General features: G+C 34.0%; 1 protein-coding gene across 1 annotated transcript in view; it reads right to left on the bottom strand.

Annotated features, from left to right (window-relative positions):
- Window positions 1-1,554: 1,554 nt before the first annotated feature.
- Window positions 1,555-18,812, bottom strand: part of LOC136848195 (sericin-2-like) — a 66,372-nt gene continuing 49,114 nt past the window's right edge. Inside the window, exons 3-5 of the mRNA XM_067120507.1 lie at window positions 5,599-5,667; window positions 4,225-4,358; window positions 1,555-3,122 (exon numbers count right to left, since the gene is read on the bottom strand). Of these exons, the coding sequence (XP_066976608.1) occupies window positions 2,078-3,122; window positions 4,225-4,358; window positions 5,599-5,601 (1,182 nt within the window). The 5' untranslated portion in view covers window positions 5,602-5,667 and the 3' untranslated portion in view covers window positions 1,555-2,077. The remainder of the gene's footprint in view (window positions 3,123-4,224; window positions 4,359-5,598; window positions 5,668-18,812) is intronic.

Raw genomic sequence — 18,812 nt, 5'->3', positions numbered from 1 at the left:
TATCGTCCCTTCTTTGCCTGTCTGTGATTCACCTCTGCTATAATCCTATCATTATCCGTCACGAAATACCTACAGGAAACAATTGATCCCTAATAATGCCATCCAGAATCCACTGCTTCGTCTTCCGGTTTCCGATTCAGGCTTACAACACAATTCTAACACAAGTGCATTTCAGAAAGCCAAATCTTATGAAGACTTTTAAAATCTTTTACTAGTTTCTGCAGTCCCTCTTCACTATCAACAAATTAACTGCGTCATCTGAAATAACAGCCATTCCACACTCAGCGTAAAACTTCGATCCTCCCTGAAAAGGTTATCTAATTGGTTTATTTAAGCGATTTGGGAATAGTTTTCTGATGCAAATTTCAAGTGTTAGGCTCAGTGAAATCTCTCTCTCGATGAATCACTAAATGATTCATTCCCGCAACAGACACTGATCTTTACCGAGTACCTGCAACAACTGATCTCTTGAATCGACTATTGGTTTAGCCGTCAGCGTCTCACACGGAGTGGAGGAACCACTGGAATTATTCAGAACATGACTGACGTATTGACTCCCAGGTCCTTCTCGGATCCGACCGCAATCCCCGGATGACTGGCACTGGAAAGTCCATGGCTCCCTCCTGACTGGCATCTGATGACATGCGGGGCTTGCAAGTTTACCGTTAATGTACGCTACTGTGAATTGTTTGTCCTTTATTGTTGTGAAAGAGACCGACGTCCCCCGTAGGCAAGGCTTACTCCGGTTGTTGTTGACTGAAGTAATGATCGATTGGTGAGATGCAGAATAGGGATGAACTGAATACGACGACAATAATTATCATTTTTCCGGGTAGCCAAACCCCTAACTAAGCTCAGACAAAGAGAGAGAGAGAGAGAGAGAGAGAGAGAGAGAGAGCTGTTTTTTACTCATATATGACGCACTTAGATGGAGTTATTTCCTCAAATTACTTACAGATAATTGAAATTCTATAATCTCTCTCTTCTCCTTGTCTGTTACTTTATAGATATAAATATTAATATTTATTTGATTGGTTTTCCTTAATTTTTTTTCTGCCAGATCATCCATAACTGCTCATTTTTTTTACTTCACTGCTGAAATTAGCTTTGCTCATCTAGACAATTTAACAGCTGTCTAAGCTGTGTAAGGTATGTTAGGATGTAGGAAAGGTGCCAAAAGGATTGGTGAGAGAAATGTATAAGGAAATAAGCGGGAACTGGCCTTTTATTTTGTGTACCATAAGCTAAATCAAAATATATTTAAATATGTTTCACGTCAATTTCTGTCCTATTACAAATCCCCTTCTATACTTTCTAAAATGTGCTCTAACATTTTAAATTTTCGTAATTTTAGTGCATTTTATCCAGGTAGTCTTCATTGTTATATTCTTAGTCAGGGAGTGAAATCACCGAGAAACACTTCATATGCGTAAAACATTTTAGCTCTTTAAAAATATTCCCTCCTTTATCTTCGATTGTTTCACAAATATACTAAAAGATAAGCTCCTGGGTTTATACGGCTGTATTTCTTAAGCAAAGACAAGAAATCATAGAAATGCTTGGTTATCTTTATTAAGAAAATGGTCTACATCAGAGATACAGAATTCAGTAATGAATGCGGTCCTCTATATAAAAAAAATGTTTCGAGGGATTGACGGTGCGTTTCATGTAAATTTATATTTCCTGACCATCTCATTACCAAAACTTTTCTCAGTGGGCCAGTCCTTTAATGAAACTCATCATAATACCATACAGTCACCAGTGGTTCTCAACCTTTTTTGGCCCATGCACCCTTTCACCATATGTCAGAATGTCATTCCCCCCTTTCCCAAATTTGTCTGCCTCAAACGGTGCATTACAAATAATATGCATATAATACTAAAAATTCTTGGTCACAATTCCCCACCCCATCAGAAACTCTGAAATTCCCCCCTGGTTGAGAACCACTGCCACAGACCAACAAAGTTCATCAACCCTTCGTTAGAAATATGCTTAAATCATTAATTAACTTACCGAAGGAATTACAAAACATTTCAAAATGCCTGTCTGTCGCTGTTAATACCAAAGTTCCAGAAATTTAGTTCTTACGGAGATTTGCGGCCTCTGGGCTTCCAGCAAGAATAACAGCAATGCTCTTAACGTCTCCGGCCAGCACAGCTGCACCTGACTGCTGGTTAAAGCTGGAGGATTGCTGATTACTGCTAAAGCTGCTGGAAGACTGCTGATTACTGCTAAAGCTGCTGGAAGACGAAGCAGCACTTGAAGTTGCTCTGTTGCGACTATTTTGACTCTGACTCAACAGGGCAGATTGGCTTGAACCTCCTGTTAAGGAAGACTCGGCACTGACTCCAACAGAAGAAGACTGAGTAGCTCCCACGGACCCACTAATCAGTCCTGCTGATGAAGACTGGGTGAATGTGCTTGATCCAGATGTTGCTGACTGGCTGGAACTACTGGAGGCAGTGCTGGAGCTAAGACTATCTGCTCCAGATTGGCTTGTTTCAGTTACTCTAGACCCACCAACGTTATTCAGAGCTGAAGCTTCGTTTGTAAATGCAATTACCGCGGGTCTTACCAGTATTTGAGCAACAGTCGTAATTTGGTCAAGCTCGTTACTGCCGGATGAAACAGACTGGCTTCCAGCTGAAACTGACTGGCTAACACTGCTTAGTGCAGCACCTTGGCGCAGATCAGTTGATCCAGACTGACTTTCTGTATTCACTTGACTGAAGCCAGTTGATAGTTGCTGAGAGGAACTGGTTGCTCCAGATTCAACAAAAGCGCTTGATTGCTGTGAGTTCTCCAGACTACTGACTCCTCCAAGATTTGCAGCCTGAGAGGTAACTATAAGACCTGCTGATCCCTGCACTGAAGAAGCACTGCTGCTTTGGCTCTGTTGGTTACTTGTGACTTGCCGAGAGAACGTTTGCTGAGATGTCTGAGATTGCTGATTGTTGAAATTTTGCTGACTGGTCAGTGTTTGCTGACTGTCAACGCTTTGCTGAGCGGTGCTGATTTGCTCGTCCTGGCTATTGGAATAAAAGTTAGTCACTTCTGGGCCTGCTTCTTCGCTCACTGTTGCCTGGTAGCCACTGTCACCGTCGACAAAGTAGCGGGTTACACTGTTCAAGAGGACAGCAAAAGACTCATTAAATCCTGATGATATCAGATCAAAAGTAAAACCTTTTTATTTCTAAAATAAGAAAAAACTCACAAACTTGACTGTCCCAATAAAGTTAGCTCACAAGCTGACATTTTTAACATAAATATTAGTAAATTTTGATATTAATCAAAGAAGCCCTCTATAACATACTCTTGCCAACACAGATACAAAGATAATTGCGAGGATTTGAAAAGGTGATTATGAGTACAATAAACATTTGTTGTTGCATAAAATGATATTTGTGCAGCTTCTAATTGCACTGAGATGCGTTTAGCAAATACAAGGAAAATTTCCTGATGAGATTTCCAAGACAAGTCTGAGACGTGTATTTGCACACCTTGCAACTTGAGCGTTGGTAGAAAATTTAAATAAAATTGCTAGGTTAAAATTTTAAATAAAATTGCTAGTTAAAATTTTAAATAAAATTGCTAGGTTAAAATTTTAAATAAAATTTGTTAAAATTTTCAATAAAATTGCTAGGTTAAAACTTAGTATATGCAAAGAAGCATAAAACACTAACTGGAATACCTGTAGGGCAAATATTACGGCTAATTTGTAAAAATAGTCTTAATATTTCGGTAAAATGTCTCTGATAATGATCACCAACAAGAGACATGTTAAGAACATGTATTGGGGAAAATCTTCTTTAAAGAACTTCTTAGTGAAAAGCCTAAATCACTCATTAAAATGACTTATTAGTGTGTACATCTGCACTCCTGTTTTATAATCTCCATCTTACCTTTGTCTTTCTTCATTGACAAATATCTTATAATACTTGGTAATTTTTTTTCTTAATTAACCCATAAAAAACAAAGACATTCCAATAGGCCTCGAGACTAGGGCAGGTGTGCATTAGCCAAAATATAGTGGTTTATTAAAATTTCTTTCTTTGTTAAATGGGCCTCTTCAGAAAAATATCAAACTTAAATTGCAGAAAGCAGAAATGCGGAAACAAAGTAAATTCAGCTTTGAGAGTATAAGTGAAAGCAGAAGAGTCAGAAATCAACAACTATGTGTGAAATCCTCGGGGCCTATGGTCCTTAAACTCCCGGTATACGTACATGTACAGACCATTTGGTTGGAGCCAGCGGTATTCTCCCTCGGTTCGTCCGTCCACGCTAGTCACTTCTTTGTGGGCCTTGATGTCGCCGAATTCACCGCCATTCACTCCGTAGGCGAAGTCATAAGGCATTGGCTGCAAAGGGAGGGTAATACTGTGTGTGTGTGTGTGTGTGTGTGTATACAGTGTATATATATATATATATATATATATATATATATATATATATATATATATATATATATATATATAACAGGAGAAAAATTAAACCTTGGGTGTATATATATATATATATATTATATATATATTAAGAGGGCATATTGTATATATATATATATATATATATATATTATATATATATATATATATATATATATATATATATATATATATATATATATATATAAACAAAGAAAGAAAGAGAACAAGGTGAGTATGCAAGTATGCATGCGCCATTTCATTGAATTACAGTAAACCTTTACTGGTTCCGTCACTATTTACTATTTTCCTTCCTTTATCAGCACTTATTTATATGATCACTTTAAAGAATTAAGAAAAAATAATGTAGAGTTTATCTTTCGCTGTAGCCTCTCCACAAACCTAGTAATGAATGAATTATTCTAATTACGTTTAAAAAATTTTAAAAAGTATGTATTGTTCTTCTTCGATTACTGTCATTTCACGCAGTTGAAAAATTATATCGAATAAATTTTGTTTAGGAATTTTGGTCAAGACAGGACAGAAAGCGGAAAGGTGATTTTATGGTTATAATGGTTCTGCCCTCTAAGAATGAAAATAAAATTATTGTTGCTAAAAACTTGCAACATGGTCCTCTAAGTCATGGTACAAGTTGCACTAGATCTCTGGTAGCATCAGTTTATCTCTAGTAACAGCACTTAATCTCTGGTAACTGCACTTATCATGACAGCTGGAAGGACCAAGCACTTGATCTCTAGTAACAGCACTTATCATGACAGCTGGAAGGACCAAGCACTTGATCTCTAGTAACAGCACTTATCATGAAAGCTGGAAGGACCAAGCACTTGATCTCTAGCAACAGCACTTATCATGACAGCTGGAAGGACCAAGCACCTGATCTCTAGCAACAGCACTTATCATGAAAGCTGGAAGGACCAAGCACTTGATCTCTGGTTACAGCACTTATCATGACAGCTGGAAGGACCAAGCACTTGATCTCTGGCAACAGCAACTTATTACTAATCTCTAGCAACAGCACTTATCATGAAAGCTGGACCAAGCACTTGATCTCTAGCAACAGCACTTATCATGAAAGCTGGAAAACCAATTTGATCTCTAGCAACAGCACTTAGTCTCTGGAAGGACCAAGCACTTAATCTCTGACAACAGCACTTACCATATCAGCCGGAAGGGCCAACACTTGATTCAATCAACAGGCTTATCAGAAGCTGGATGACCCACATCTCTGTAAATAAATAGAAAGATAGATAGATCGATAGAGAGATAGAGAGATAGATAGATAAACAAGTAAATAAATAAATAAATAAATAGTCTCTGGATAAATAAAACAAAAGAGAGCAAAATGAACAGAATGGACGCCGTACAGGCAAAAAGGATGTCTGTAAATAAATAGAAAGATAGATAGACAGATAAAGACTGGTAGATAGATAAATAAGTAAATAAATAAATAAATGAGCCGATAAACAAAATTCAATAGGTATAAAAATGCAGACGACTGGTTTCTTCAGCGCAATACAAAAAATGCGAGAAGTTTTTCTGTACAGCTTAAAATGTTGTATGACTTGCGGCCCATGAAAATTTCAGCCACGGCCCGGTGGTGGGATGTCCTATAGTGTTGCCAAACGCACGATCATGGCTAACTTTAACTTAAATAAAATCAAAACTACTGAGGCTAGAGGCCTGCAGTTTGGCTTGTTTGATGATTGGAGGGTGGATGATCAACATACCAATTTGCAGCCCTCTAGCCTCAGTAGTTTTTAAGAGCTGACGGCGGACAGATAAAGTGCGGACGGTCAGACAAAGCCATCTCAATTGTTTTCTTTTACAGATAACTAAAAATAAGAAAGCATAAATAAATAAAACACGGTAACAAAAATATCATATTAAAGAGCACGGACTTTTCAGTTCTAAATTATATATAAGTTGGACAAACATCTTGCACAGTTGGCATATCAGGGTTATTTATAGAAAAATATGACGAATAATGTCGTTCCAACGTATAATGAAAAAATTGCCATCCGAACATTTAACGAAAAAAATTTATCTAAAAAATAAATAATGAAAAATTACCATCCAGACATTTAACAAAAAATTTTATTTAAAAAATTAAGAAAAAATTACCATCCGAATATTTAGCAAAAAATTTATTAAAAAAATATATAATGAAAAATTACCATCAGGACATTTAATGAAAAATTGTATTTAAAAAATACATACAGAAAAAATTACCATCCGAACATTTAATGAAAAAAATTATAAAAAAAAATAAATAATGAAAAATTACCATCCGGACATTTAACGAAAAATTTTATTTAGAAAATACATACAGAAAAAATCACCATCCAAACATTTATGAAAAATGTTTTTTTAAATAAAGTACGAAAAGAAAAAATTACCAACCGAACATTGATTAAAAATACCGTTCTCTTATTATTGAAAAAAATTATTTTCTATAAATTTAAAAGAATGAAAAAAAATTGACATTTGCATGCGGGAAATTTAATTATCATCCGGTTCTATGATTCTCATATGAAAAATAATTACCTTCACCCACATGTGGAAAATAGTCATCTAGATCTTTAAAAAAAATTAATAAATAAAAAACTACTCTACATCACATGAGAAACATAATCGTTTCCAACTTGGAAAAATAAATCTCCTCTGGTATTTATCGAGAAATATAAAAAAGAAAAAATCCCGTCCATTTTCCATAAAAAAAATTTAGTGTAATAAAAACTTGCAATTTGGATACAAGATCAAAAAAATAATTTTAACCGCTGATTATGAGAGCAGGTAATGAATATGGTGAACAGTAAAAAGATAAAAAAAAAACTTCAAAATAATAGAGAAATATAATAACTTCCAATTTCCAAATTTTACACGGTGAATAAGAGAGACGGTGATGAATTAGGTGAATAGCAGAATAAATTCCAAAAATAACTGAGCGGTTAAGAACGTCGTTTCAGAAACGGTAGCTCCAAACTTATTATAACTTCAAACGCCTTAAAAGCGGTAAATTTGTCCACTGACGATGCAACAGGAACCATTCCTTGATACCACAGGAATTATTCATTGATTCAGCAGGAATCATTCCTTGATTTAACAGGAATCATTCCTTGATGCTACGTGAATCATTCCTTGACGCAACAGAAATCATTTCTTGATTCAACAGGAATCATTCTTTGATTCAACAGGAATCATTCCAGCATTCCACAGAAACAATTCTTTAACTCAACAGGATTCATTCCTTGTTGCAACAGAAATTATTCCTTGATTCAACAGGAATCATTCCTTAATTCAACAGAAATCATTCCTCGATGCAACAGGAATCCTTCCCTGATGCAACAAGCATCTTTCCTTGATTCAACAGGAATCATTTGTAGATGCAGAGCAAGAAACATTTTGGACAAAATTCGTTTCACATTTTCACAGGATTTGGCAGAGTCCAACAAATTGCAGCTAACCTAAATAAAAAAATAAAATAATAAAAGTTCTTCCATGCATATATTTACTTATTTGGCATTCAACAAAAACTAAAAAAAAATCCAGGAATTGGCTTTAAACTGTGCGTTTCTTAAATCCCTAATAGCATGCACGAATTTTTTTAAAAAGGAGAACGTCTGTCAGAGAAGATATATATTTATATATATATAAATAAATAAATATATATATATATATATAGTATATATATATATATATATATATATATATATATAGTATATATATATATATATATATATATATATATATATATATATATACATATATAAAGAGAGAGAGAGAGAGAGTGACTTGTTCCTCACCGAACCGTTGTTTAGTCTGAGCGAGATCGACCAGGAATGACCTGCTGAGCTTGGGTACCTTCCTTTATTTATACCCACTCACTCAACTTCTGGTGGTACCCACCCTGTCAGCCTCCATGCCACGAATCCATCATGCCCTGGGAATGTCTGCCATTTTCAGCCTCATCTCGTCAAAAAAATTTTTTGGCGTCGTCGACAGGCACATGATAGCATGCGTGAAAATTTATGTTATTCATAGTTTCATTCATAAGAGAGAGAGAGAGAGAGAGAGAGAGAGAGAGAGAGAGCGGAGGAGGAGAGGGGTGTTGGGTGTAGGGAGGGACGTAGGGAAGGACCCGAGGGGGGGGGCCGTTTATGGGGTACGTACGCAGCCACCATCTTTAATATACGGAGGTTGTGTCCTTGAAGACGAGAAGGATCGGATTCCTCGCTGGCTGAGGATGAGGCGGAGCAAGGAAGGAATAGGGGATAAGGACTCAAGGATCCTCTTGTGGTAAATATCATTTACACACCTGCACATCAAAGGCAATAAAAATACAATCCTTTAGAAATGTATTAAAGAAGTTATTAGAGAAGAAATACCAAACACAGCAGTACATCTGAAAGAATCTTTCTTTGGTTAACCTGATTTTTATTTTCAGTTTCTCGCTGGAGTAGTTATTTTTCTACGTTCCACATCATTCAGACTTAATTCTGTTATTTTGGTGTGTGAGTCTGTGCTAAAAATGTGAATTCTTATTGTCCTATGATTTCATATATATGTTACAGTCAACATGCGTAATCAGTCATTACGCGTAATATATTTAGTCATATAATATACATTTGATATATATACGGCGAACCAGTAGTCACCTACACTGTTTCGCCGGGTTTATATATATATATATATGTGTGTATATATATATATATATATATATATATATATATATATATATATATATATATATATATATATATATATATATACATATATATATATATTTATATACATATACACATAGTGCCTTCGTGCTCATTCATGTGACAAAAGACGAATAAAGACTTGGCAGCAGTTCAACTGAAGATTACTTGACTGGCCTAACAGCAGAAACAGAACGCATAATTCTACGGAGAGGTTCACAAAATTAACCATAAACGTAATTAAGACGAAGCAAAAGAAAGAAGTGAGAATAAGGCACCAAAGTGAAACGAGATCTAGAGATGCAAAATGAATAAACAAAATTCAAGGCGAAAGGTGACAGAGATAAAGCAGAAGAACGAGAGAGTCTTCAGACACTGGTAGGCGTATGATAATGTTGTGACTGTGAGAACTTGACGCATAAATGAAGGACTGACGGGGGAACCGCAATGGCGGGTTTTGTTACAAGAGGAGGTGTTAAGGAAATCTGAGGAGAAACGGGGGAAAAAAGAATTGCAAGATATCATGAGTAAAAAGCCACAATAATGTAAATGAGAGACCGTATTTTGCCAAAATACAAAAAAGGGGGTTAAGAACAGGGGGTAAAAATCCACAGTAATGTAAATGAGAGACTGTATTTTTACAACAATAATGTAAAAAGACTGGCCAAAATTAAAACAGGGGTAAGAAAGCCACAGTAATGTAAATGAGAGACTGTATTTTTCCAAAATATAAAAAAGGGGTTAAGAACAGGGTGGTAAAAAGCCACAGTAATGTAAATGAGAGACTGTATTTTTCCAAAATACAAAAAAGGGAGTTAAGAACAGGGTGGTAAAAATCCACAGTAATGTAAATGAGAGACTGTATTTTTCCAAAATACAAAAAAGGGAGTTAAGAACAGGGTGGTAAAAATCCACAATAATGTAAATGAGAGACTGTATTTTTCCAAAATACAAAAAGGGAGTTAAGAACAGGGTGGTAAAAATCCACAGTAATGTAAATGAGAGACTGTATTTTCCAAAATATAAAAAAGGAGTTAAGAACAGGGTGGTAAAAATCCACAATAATGTAAATGAGAGACTGTATTTTTCCAAAATACAAAAATGGGGTTAAGAACAGGGGGTAAAAATCCACAGTAATGTAAATGAGAGACTGTATTTTTCCAAAATATAAAAAAGGGGTTAAGAACAGGGGTAAAAAGCCACAATAATGTAAATGAGTTTTTAAGATCTGAGGGCGGACAGAAAAAGTGCGGACAGAAAAAAGTGCGGACAGAATAAAGTGCGGACGGACAGACAAAGCTGGCACAATAGTTTTCTTTTCAGAAAACTAATAAAAAGCAAAGCCTAGGTGGGAATATTAAATGATACTCGCATATTAAAACTGGTTTACTTTAAGAGGAGACGTTTAATCTCAGACGAACTGCATGCAATCGGCAAGCACATTTAATGGACAAAGATCAGTTTTTGGTTTCTGCAGATTCTAAGTAATTCTTTTCCCCATCCAAGTTCTTGAAAAAGTGACTTTAACTTACATCTGTAGATGAAGTTTTAATATTTCAGGGTTTAGCGTTTAAGGGTTTACGAGGAGTCAAGTTTTAACAATGCTCATAGATAGAACAAAACAGAATAGAATGTATAATTCAGTCCAAAGGCCAAGCGCTGGCACCTATGAGGTCTTTCAGCGCTGAAAGGGAAACTGACAGTAAAAAGATTTGACATGTGTAACAGGAGGAAAATCTAGCAGTTGCACAATAAATCAATTGTTAGGAGAGGGTGGAAAGTAAGATGAAAGAAAGAGAATATGAAAGGAGGTACAGTAATAGGAACGAAAGGGGCTGTGGCTAGGGGCCGAAGAGACGCTGCAAAGAACATTTAAGTAATGCCCGCAGTACACAGCATGAGGTGCCTAATGGCAAAACCCCTCTACGGGATGCTCATAGACAGATCGTAAATCCTGGAATCTGACTGGGTTTGCCATTTCCTGGAATCAGTGTTCGGATATGCCATTTCCTGGAATCAGTGTTTGGATATGCCTCTTCCTGGAATCAGAGTTTGGATATTCAATTTCCTGGGATCAGACTTTGGATATGCCGTTTCCTGGAATCAGAATTTGGACATAACATTTCCTGGAATCAGAGTTGGATATGCCATTTCCTGGAATCAGATTCTGGATATGCAATTTCCTGGAGTCAGAATTTGGACATACCATTTCCTGGGATCAGAGTTGGATATGCCATTTCCTGGAATCAGACTTTGGATATGCAATTCCCTGGAATCAGAATTTGGACATACCATTTCCTGGGATCAGAGTCTGGATATGCCATTTCATGGCATCAGACTTTGGATATGCAATTTCCTGGAATCAGAGTTTGGATATGCCATTTCATGGCATCAGACTTTGGATATGCAATTTCCTGGAATCAGAATTTGGGCATACCATTTCCTGGAATCAGACTTTGGATATGCCATTTCCTGGAATCAGAATTTGGACATACCATTTCCTGGGATCAGAGTCTGGATATGCCATTTCATGGCATCAGACTTTGGATATGCAATTTCCTGGAATCAGAATTTGGGCATACCATTTCCTGGAATCAGACTTTGGATATGCCATTTCCTGGAATCAGAGTTTGGATATGCCATTTCATGGAATCAAAGACTGAATATGCATTTTCCTGGAATCAGAATTTGGACATACCATTTCCTGGAATCAGAATTTGGATATTCCACTTTCTGGAATCAGACTTTGGATATGAAATTTCCTGGATTCAGAGTTTGGAAACGCCATTTCATGGAATCAGACTCTGGATTTGCCATTTCCTGGAACCAGATTTTGGATATACCATTCCCTGGAATCAGAGTTTGGATATGCAATTTCCCGGAAACAAATTTTGGATATGCCATTTCCTGAAACCAGATTTTGGATATGCCATTTTCCTGGAACCAGAGTTTGGATATGCATTTTCCTGGAATCAGAGTTGGACGTGGGACAGTGAAACGGACGTTAGTAATACTCTTCTTAATCGTGTGCATGTAGATGATCGTAGTTCTTGTAACGCCAGTTTATAGTTCAAGGTCAATCAATATTGTGTCAGTGTGGGACCAGACACGTCATCTACAATGGTTTCACACTTGTATATAAAAGATAATTTCCATATATTTTACTCCCAGATGCCACAGAATCTTTTCCAGGACATTTTATGGTTTATTACAGTGTTCCTCATTGGACGGGTTGGTATCGTTCTCGGTTAGCACTCTGCTGGGCCCGCGTTCGATTCTCCGACCGACCAATGAAGGACCAGAGGAATTAATTTCTGGTGACAGAAACTCATTTCTCGTTAAAATGTGGTTCGGATTCCACAATAACCTGTAGGTCCCGTTGCTAGGTAACCTATTGGTTCTTAGCCACGTAAAATAAATCTAATCCTTAGGGCCAGCCCTAGGAGAGCTGTTAATCACCTCAGTGGTCTGGTTTTACTAAGGTATACTTAACTTTATCGTTTTTTTACAAAGAAACTGTAGCATCCTCTCCGAAATATTGCATGTTTTGTTTTTTCAACAGAGAGAAACTAGAGAATCTTCTCTCTAGCATTTCATATTTTTTCCACAAAAAAATCAGAGCCTCTCTTCTAGAATGTTCCATGTTTTTCCTACAAAGAAATAATGGAATATTCTCTCCAATATTTCATGTGTGTTCTACAAAGACACTGGGGAATTATCTCTCAAATATTTCATGTTTACTCCCCAAAAAAAAAAAAAACAGAAAATTACTTCTCAAATATTTCATGTTCATTCCACAAAGAAACCAGGGGATCGTCTCTCAGATATTACGTGTTTATTCCACAGTAAAGGGAATAATCTCTCAAAAATTACATGTTTATTAAAAAAACAGAGAATTATCTCTTAAATATTACATGTTTGATCCACAAAGAAATCATGGAATCATCTCTCACTTAATCAATGTTTATTCCACAAAGAAAGAAGGGAATTATCTCCCAAATATTACATGTTTAATCCACAAAGAACCATGGAATCATCTATCAAATCTTACATGTTAATCAAATAAAAAATATTACATGCTTAATCCCCACAGAAACCAGCAAGGAATTATCTCCCAAATATTACATGTTTATTCCATAAAGGGAATTATCTCAAATATTTCATGTTTTTTCCACAAAAAACCATGAAGTTATCTCTTAAATATTACACGTTTATTCCACAAAGAAACGATGGAATCATCTATCAAATAAAAATTGTTTGATTTAAAAAAACAGCGAATTATCCCTCAAATGTTCCCTTTTTTCTATAGAAAAAAATAATTAAACGACTAAATTTACCCTTTTTCTACATAAAAACATAATTAAAAGACTAAAAGTTCCTTTATTCTATAGAAATAAAATCACTAAACAACTAAAATTCCTTTTTCTACAGAAAAAATCCTTAAACAACTAAAATTCCTTTTTTTCTACAGGGAAAAAATCCTTAAATGACTAAAATTCTTTTTTTTTCTATAGAAAAATTAATTAAACAAATAAATTCCTTTCTTTCTATACAAAAAAATCATTAAACGAATAAAATTGCTTTTTTTCTACAGAGAAAAAATCCTTAAATGACTAAAATTCCTTTCTTTCTATAGAAAAAAATAATTAAACGACTAAAATTCCTTTTTTTTTCTACAGAAAGAATCATTAAGCGACTAAAATTCCTTTTTTTCTACAGAGAAAAAATCCTTAAATGACTAAAATTCCTTTTTTTCTACGTAAAAAATAATTAGACGACTAAAATTCCTTTTTTTCTACGTAAAAAATCATTAAGCGACTAAAATTCCTTTTTTTCTACAGAGAAAAAATCCTTAAATGACTAAAATTCCTCTATTCCTATAGAAAAAATCCTTAAATGGTTAAATTCCTTTTTTCTATAGAAAAAAATCATTAAACGACTAAAATTCTTTTTTTTCTACGGAGAAAAAATCCTTAAATGACAAAAATTCTTTTCTATTTCTACAGAGAAAAAATCCTTAAATGACCAAAATTCTTTTTTTCTAAAGAAAAAATCCTTAAATGACTAAATTCCTTTTTTTATAGAAAAAAATCATTAAACGACTGAAACTCCTTTTTTTCTACAGAGAAAAATTCCTTATACGACTAAAATTCCTTTTTTTCTATAGAGAAAATCATTAAACAACTGAAATTTTTTCTCAGAGAAAAAATCATTGGACGACTAAAATAATTCTTAAACGACTAAAATTCCCCTTTTTTCTACAGAAAAAAATTATTAAACGACTAAAATTCCTTTTTTTTCAAAGAAAAACAATAATGAAACGACTAAAATTCCCATTTTTTCTATAAAGAAAATAATTAAACGACTAACATTCCTTTTTTTTTAAGAGAAAAAATTATCATACGACTAAAATTCCATTTTTCCTATAGAAAAAAATCATTGTAAGACTAAAATCCCCTATTTTCTATTGGAAAAAAAAATCATTAAGCGACTAAAAGTCGATGACCAGATGGTAGCAAGATGGGATTACTTGATGGTTCTTCACGACCTTGACGTATATATTACCTAGGGTTTTTTTTTTTTATTTATGGTCACATATAAATGCAGTGGTTTCCCAATCTCACTTATCAAGTTGCAAAGATGGGGATGAAGGTCTCGCTGCGTGATGAAAATAATAATAGTCTGGTTTGCAGTCTTGCTTTTTTTATTCAGTTGTTAATAATAATAATAATAATAATAATAATAATAATAATAATAATAATAATAATAATAATAATAATACTAAATTCTTATTTCATTGGTTTTTTTATTTACCCTGATGCCTCAACGCATGCAGCAGTCTGCGACGGTTTGTTATAAGATTAAGTAACTCATACATATATTCATACATACACTTATAAATACATACATGCAAACAAACACTCAGTCACGCATATGTGTAATTATATATATATATATATATATATATATATATATATATATATATATATATATATATATATATATATATATATATATATATATATATATATATATATATATATGTATATACATATACATATATATATATATACATATATATATGTATATATATATGTGTGTATATATATGTATATATATATATAATATATATACATACATACATACACTACTGTATGTTAGGATGAAGCTGCAAGCCCCATGCTCTATCCCGCTGGCTTTTATGGGGCTAGTAGGCTCGGAGGCGTCTCTGCAGACTGAGGTACAGTGATCTCTGCCTTTTACTTTCCCTCCCTTTAGTCTCTTCTTGCTTAGCTGTCCAATTTTTTCACTTAATCTTTCTCCAGTATCCACATTTAATTAATGAGAACATTCTTCTGGGTAGACTTAGGAGAATCTGAAAAATTTTGATAATCATAACTGTGCCAGTTCATCTCTCTCTCTCTCTCTCTAATGTATCAACATGTTTTTCAAAGAGTAAACACATCATTTTTATTAGTGACCATTTAACCTATTTCTCTGCAAGAAGGTCGAAACTAGATTCTCTCTCTCTCTCTCTTCTCTCTCTCTCTCTCTCTCTCTCTCTCTCTCTCTCTCTCAACATATTTTTCTCATCATTTTTATTAGTCTCTATTTCTCTCTCTCTCTCTCTAATATATCAACATGGTTTTCAAAGAGTAAACACATAATTTTTATTAGTGACAATTTAACTTATTTCTCTGTAAGAAGGTAAAGAGTAGATATATTCTCTCTCTCTCTCTCTCTCTCTCTCTCTCTCTCTCTCTCTCTCTCTCTCTCTCTCTCTCTATAATGTATCAACATGTTTTTCAAAGATTGAACACATCATTTTTATTAACGACATTTTAACCCATTTCTCTGCTAGAAGGTCGAGACTAGATTCTCTCTCTCTATCTCTCATTTCTAATCACTCTAATCTGTGATTCGCCGCTTCTCGCGGGTCTTGGTGTGACCTTCAGGATCCGATAGGATTACGAACATCCTCCTGTCTACGGGCAACTGGTACTGCAGGATATGATGTCATTGCCGACAGACCGCAGATAACATTTGATCCCTCGTGCATAAGACTTCGTTAACCCTTTGTGCAATAGCATGGTTAAGAACTTACTAGTGCGTTATATATATATATATATATATATATATATATATATATATATATATATATATATATATATTTTTACATATATATATATGGATATATATATATATATACATAATATATACATTCATTTACATATAAATATATATATATATATATATTCATATATATATATATTTATATAATATATATATATATATATTATATATATGAATATATATATGTATGTGTGTGTGTGTTTGTGTTTATTTGTATATACATTTATACATACATACCTAGAAACATACACATTTATATATTACAATTATACACTTTATGCTCTTATTAATCATGGCTTTAGATGATGTTAAATCTCACTGGTTTTCAGCTGCAATTTTGGGATGAATAATAATAATAAGAAAAAGTTATTAGCCTCTTTCCGGTTACCCACACCGGCTGCGGCCCACCACAGTCTCCTGACTACCAGAAAATTAAAACAAGCTTTTTCCTCCTCCGTGGGATTGAATTATAGTCACTCGTGTCTTGTAAGAACCCTAATAAACGCGAGATACGCTTCTCAAAAGAATGAAGGCTATAGGATTTAGGGCACAAAGGGATGCATGGGTTAAAAAGTAATATAAAATAGCCTAATAGAAAAGAACTCAATCCAAGCGATACGTAAATGGATAAGAAAAGACATGAATGTAAAAGATGAAAAATTAATGCATAAGATTAAAAAACTGAACGCTTAAGAAAAAGATGAATGCACAAGATCAAACTTAATGCATATTTAAACTATAAATGTAAAAAGAATGAATGCACATGAAAAATAAATGCATAAACAATGAATGCACAGGAAAAAATTAATGCACATATCAAATTAATGCATAAACAGTGAATGCACAAGAAAAAATTAGTACGCATAAAAACTAATGCATAAACAATGAATGCACAATAAAAAAAATAAAGCATATGAAAAATCAATTCACATGAAAAATTATTGCATTAACAATGAATGGCACAATAAAAATTTGATGCACATGAAAAATTAATGCACATGAAAAATAAATGCAAAAAGAATAAATGTACAAGTAAAAAATAATCTACATCAGAAAATCAGTGCATAAAGAATGAATGCACAAGAAAAAATAATGCTCATGAAAAAATGAAGAATGAATGCATAAAAAAATTAATGCACATAAAATAATATGCAAGAAAAAGTTAATGAAAAAAATATTAAGCTTAAAAAATTACTAAACAAAAAACAAGGTTAATGCATAATAAGAAAATAAATGCGCAGGAAAACATTAAATTGCAATAAAATTTAATGTACAAAAAAAAATTTTTAAAACTTCATCAGAGCAATGCGAAAACAGATAGTCAAAATAAAAGTAAATCTGTGATGTTGTGGGTCATCAGGTGCAACGCTACAGCCTGCTAATTCAGAATACACCTCGTAGAGAGAGAGAGAGAGAGAGAGAGAGAGAGAGAGAGAGAGAGAGAGAGAGAGAGAGAGAGAGAGCTTATAATTGCATTTGGCATTTGAATCGAAGAGACTGAAAGCCATTAGAGCGCAATTATATAATATCAATCCTCGATTTAATTTGTCAATTAATTCAGTTCATTATTTATTATTGATACGATTTAATCATTCATTCTTGTTCCGATTTGATGATTGTATATCAATACAATTAAATTATGGACTAATAACTTCATTAACAACTATCAACTTATTTTCTAAAGTAAGATTCCAAGAAGGTCAACCGCTCTTTATTGTCCTTATCTTAAACTTTTCTTCGAGCCTGGGCTAGAAAAGGGTGCACGGTTGCCCTCCCGCTGGCCCTTTGCCCCTGAGGACCAAAAGCCTATTTCTAAATATCTACTTAGAAAAAGCATATAACCTTCCCTCCTTCGAGGGGCTGGTCTATCTCTTCCTACGCAGGTTTCTTTCTCCTTCTTATTCCTGTTTTCATCAGGCATGGGTCAGGTCATCTTTTTGCCCGTGTTATTGACCTTTGCATTAAAAAAACATGGGTCACGAAATACAGAATAGAAGTTTAAATCGAGCTAAATAAAAAAAAAAAAATAAAAAAAAATTCTCATCCGGCAAGCAGACAATGGAGTGACTGGTTTGGTATGTAAGCTGATCCGAGAGATGGTGAGGGTTGTTGGGAAAAAGAACAGATTTAGATGTCTCCAAACGTATTTATAGAAGAGAGCACAGAAAAAAAATACAGGAATGACCCATACAACTATAGATGATCCTCGGGTGTTCTGTATTATTAAGGAGATATGTTTACGGTTTCGTTATAAAATTCAAAATCAGGTTAGAAAAAACAAATTCGGGTTAGAAAAACCAAAATCAGGTTTTAAAAACACAAAATCAGGTTAGAAAAAACAATAATCAGGTTAGAATAAAAATCCAAACTCAGGTTACGAAAAAAATCGGTTAGAAAAAATAAAATCAAGTAAAAAACCAAAATCAGGTTAGAAAAATAAAAAATCAGGTATAAAAATCAAACATCAGATTAGAAAAACCAAAATCAGGTTAGGAAAAACAAAATCAGGTTAGAAAAAGCTAAAATCGAATTA

This window comes from Macrobrachium rosenbergii, chromosome 18 (assembly GCF_040412425.1).
Source record: "Macrobrachium rosenbergii isolate ZJJX-2024 chromosome 18, ASM4041242v1, whole genome shotgun sequence".
NCBI lineage: Eukaryota > Metazoa > Arthropoda > Malacostraca > Decapoda > Palaemonidae > Macrobrachium > Macrobrachium rosenbergii.
This window is presented reverse-complemented; position numbering and strand designations above follow the sequence as displayed.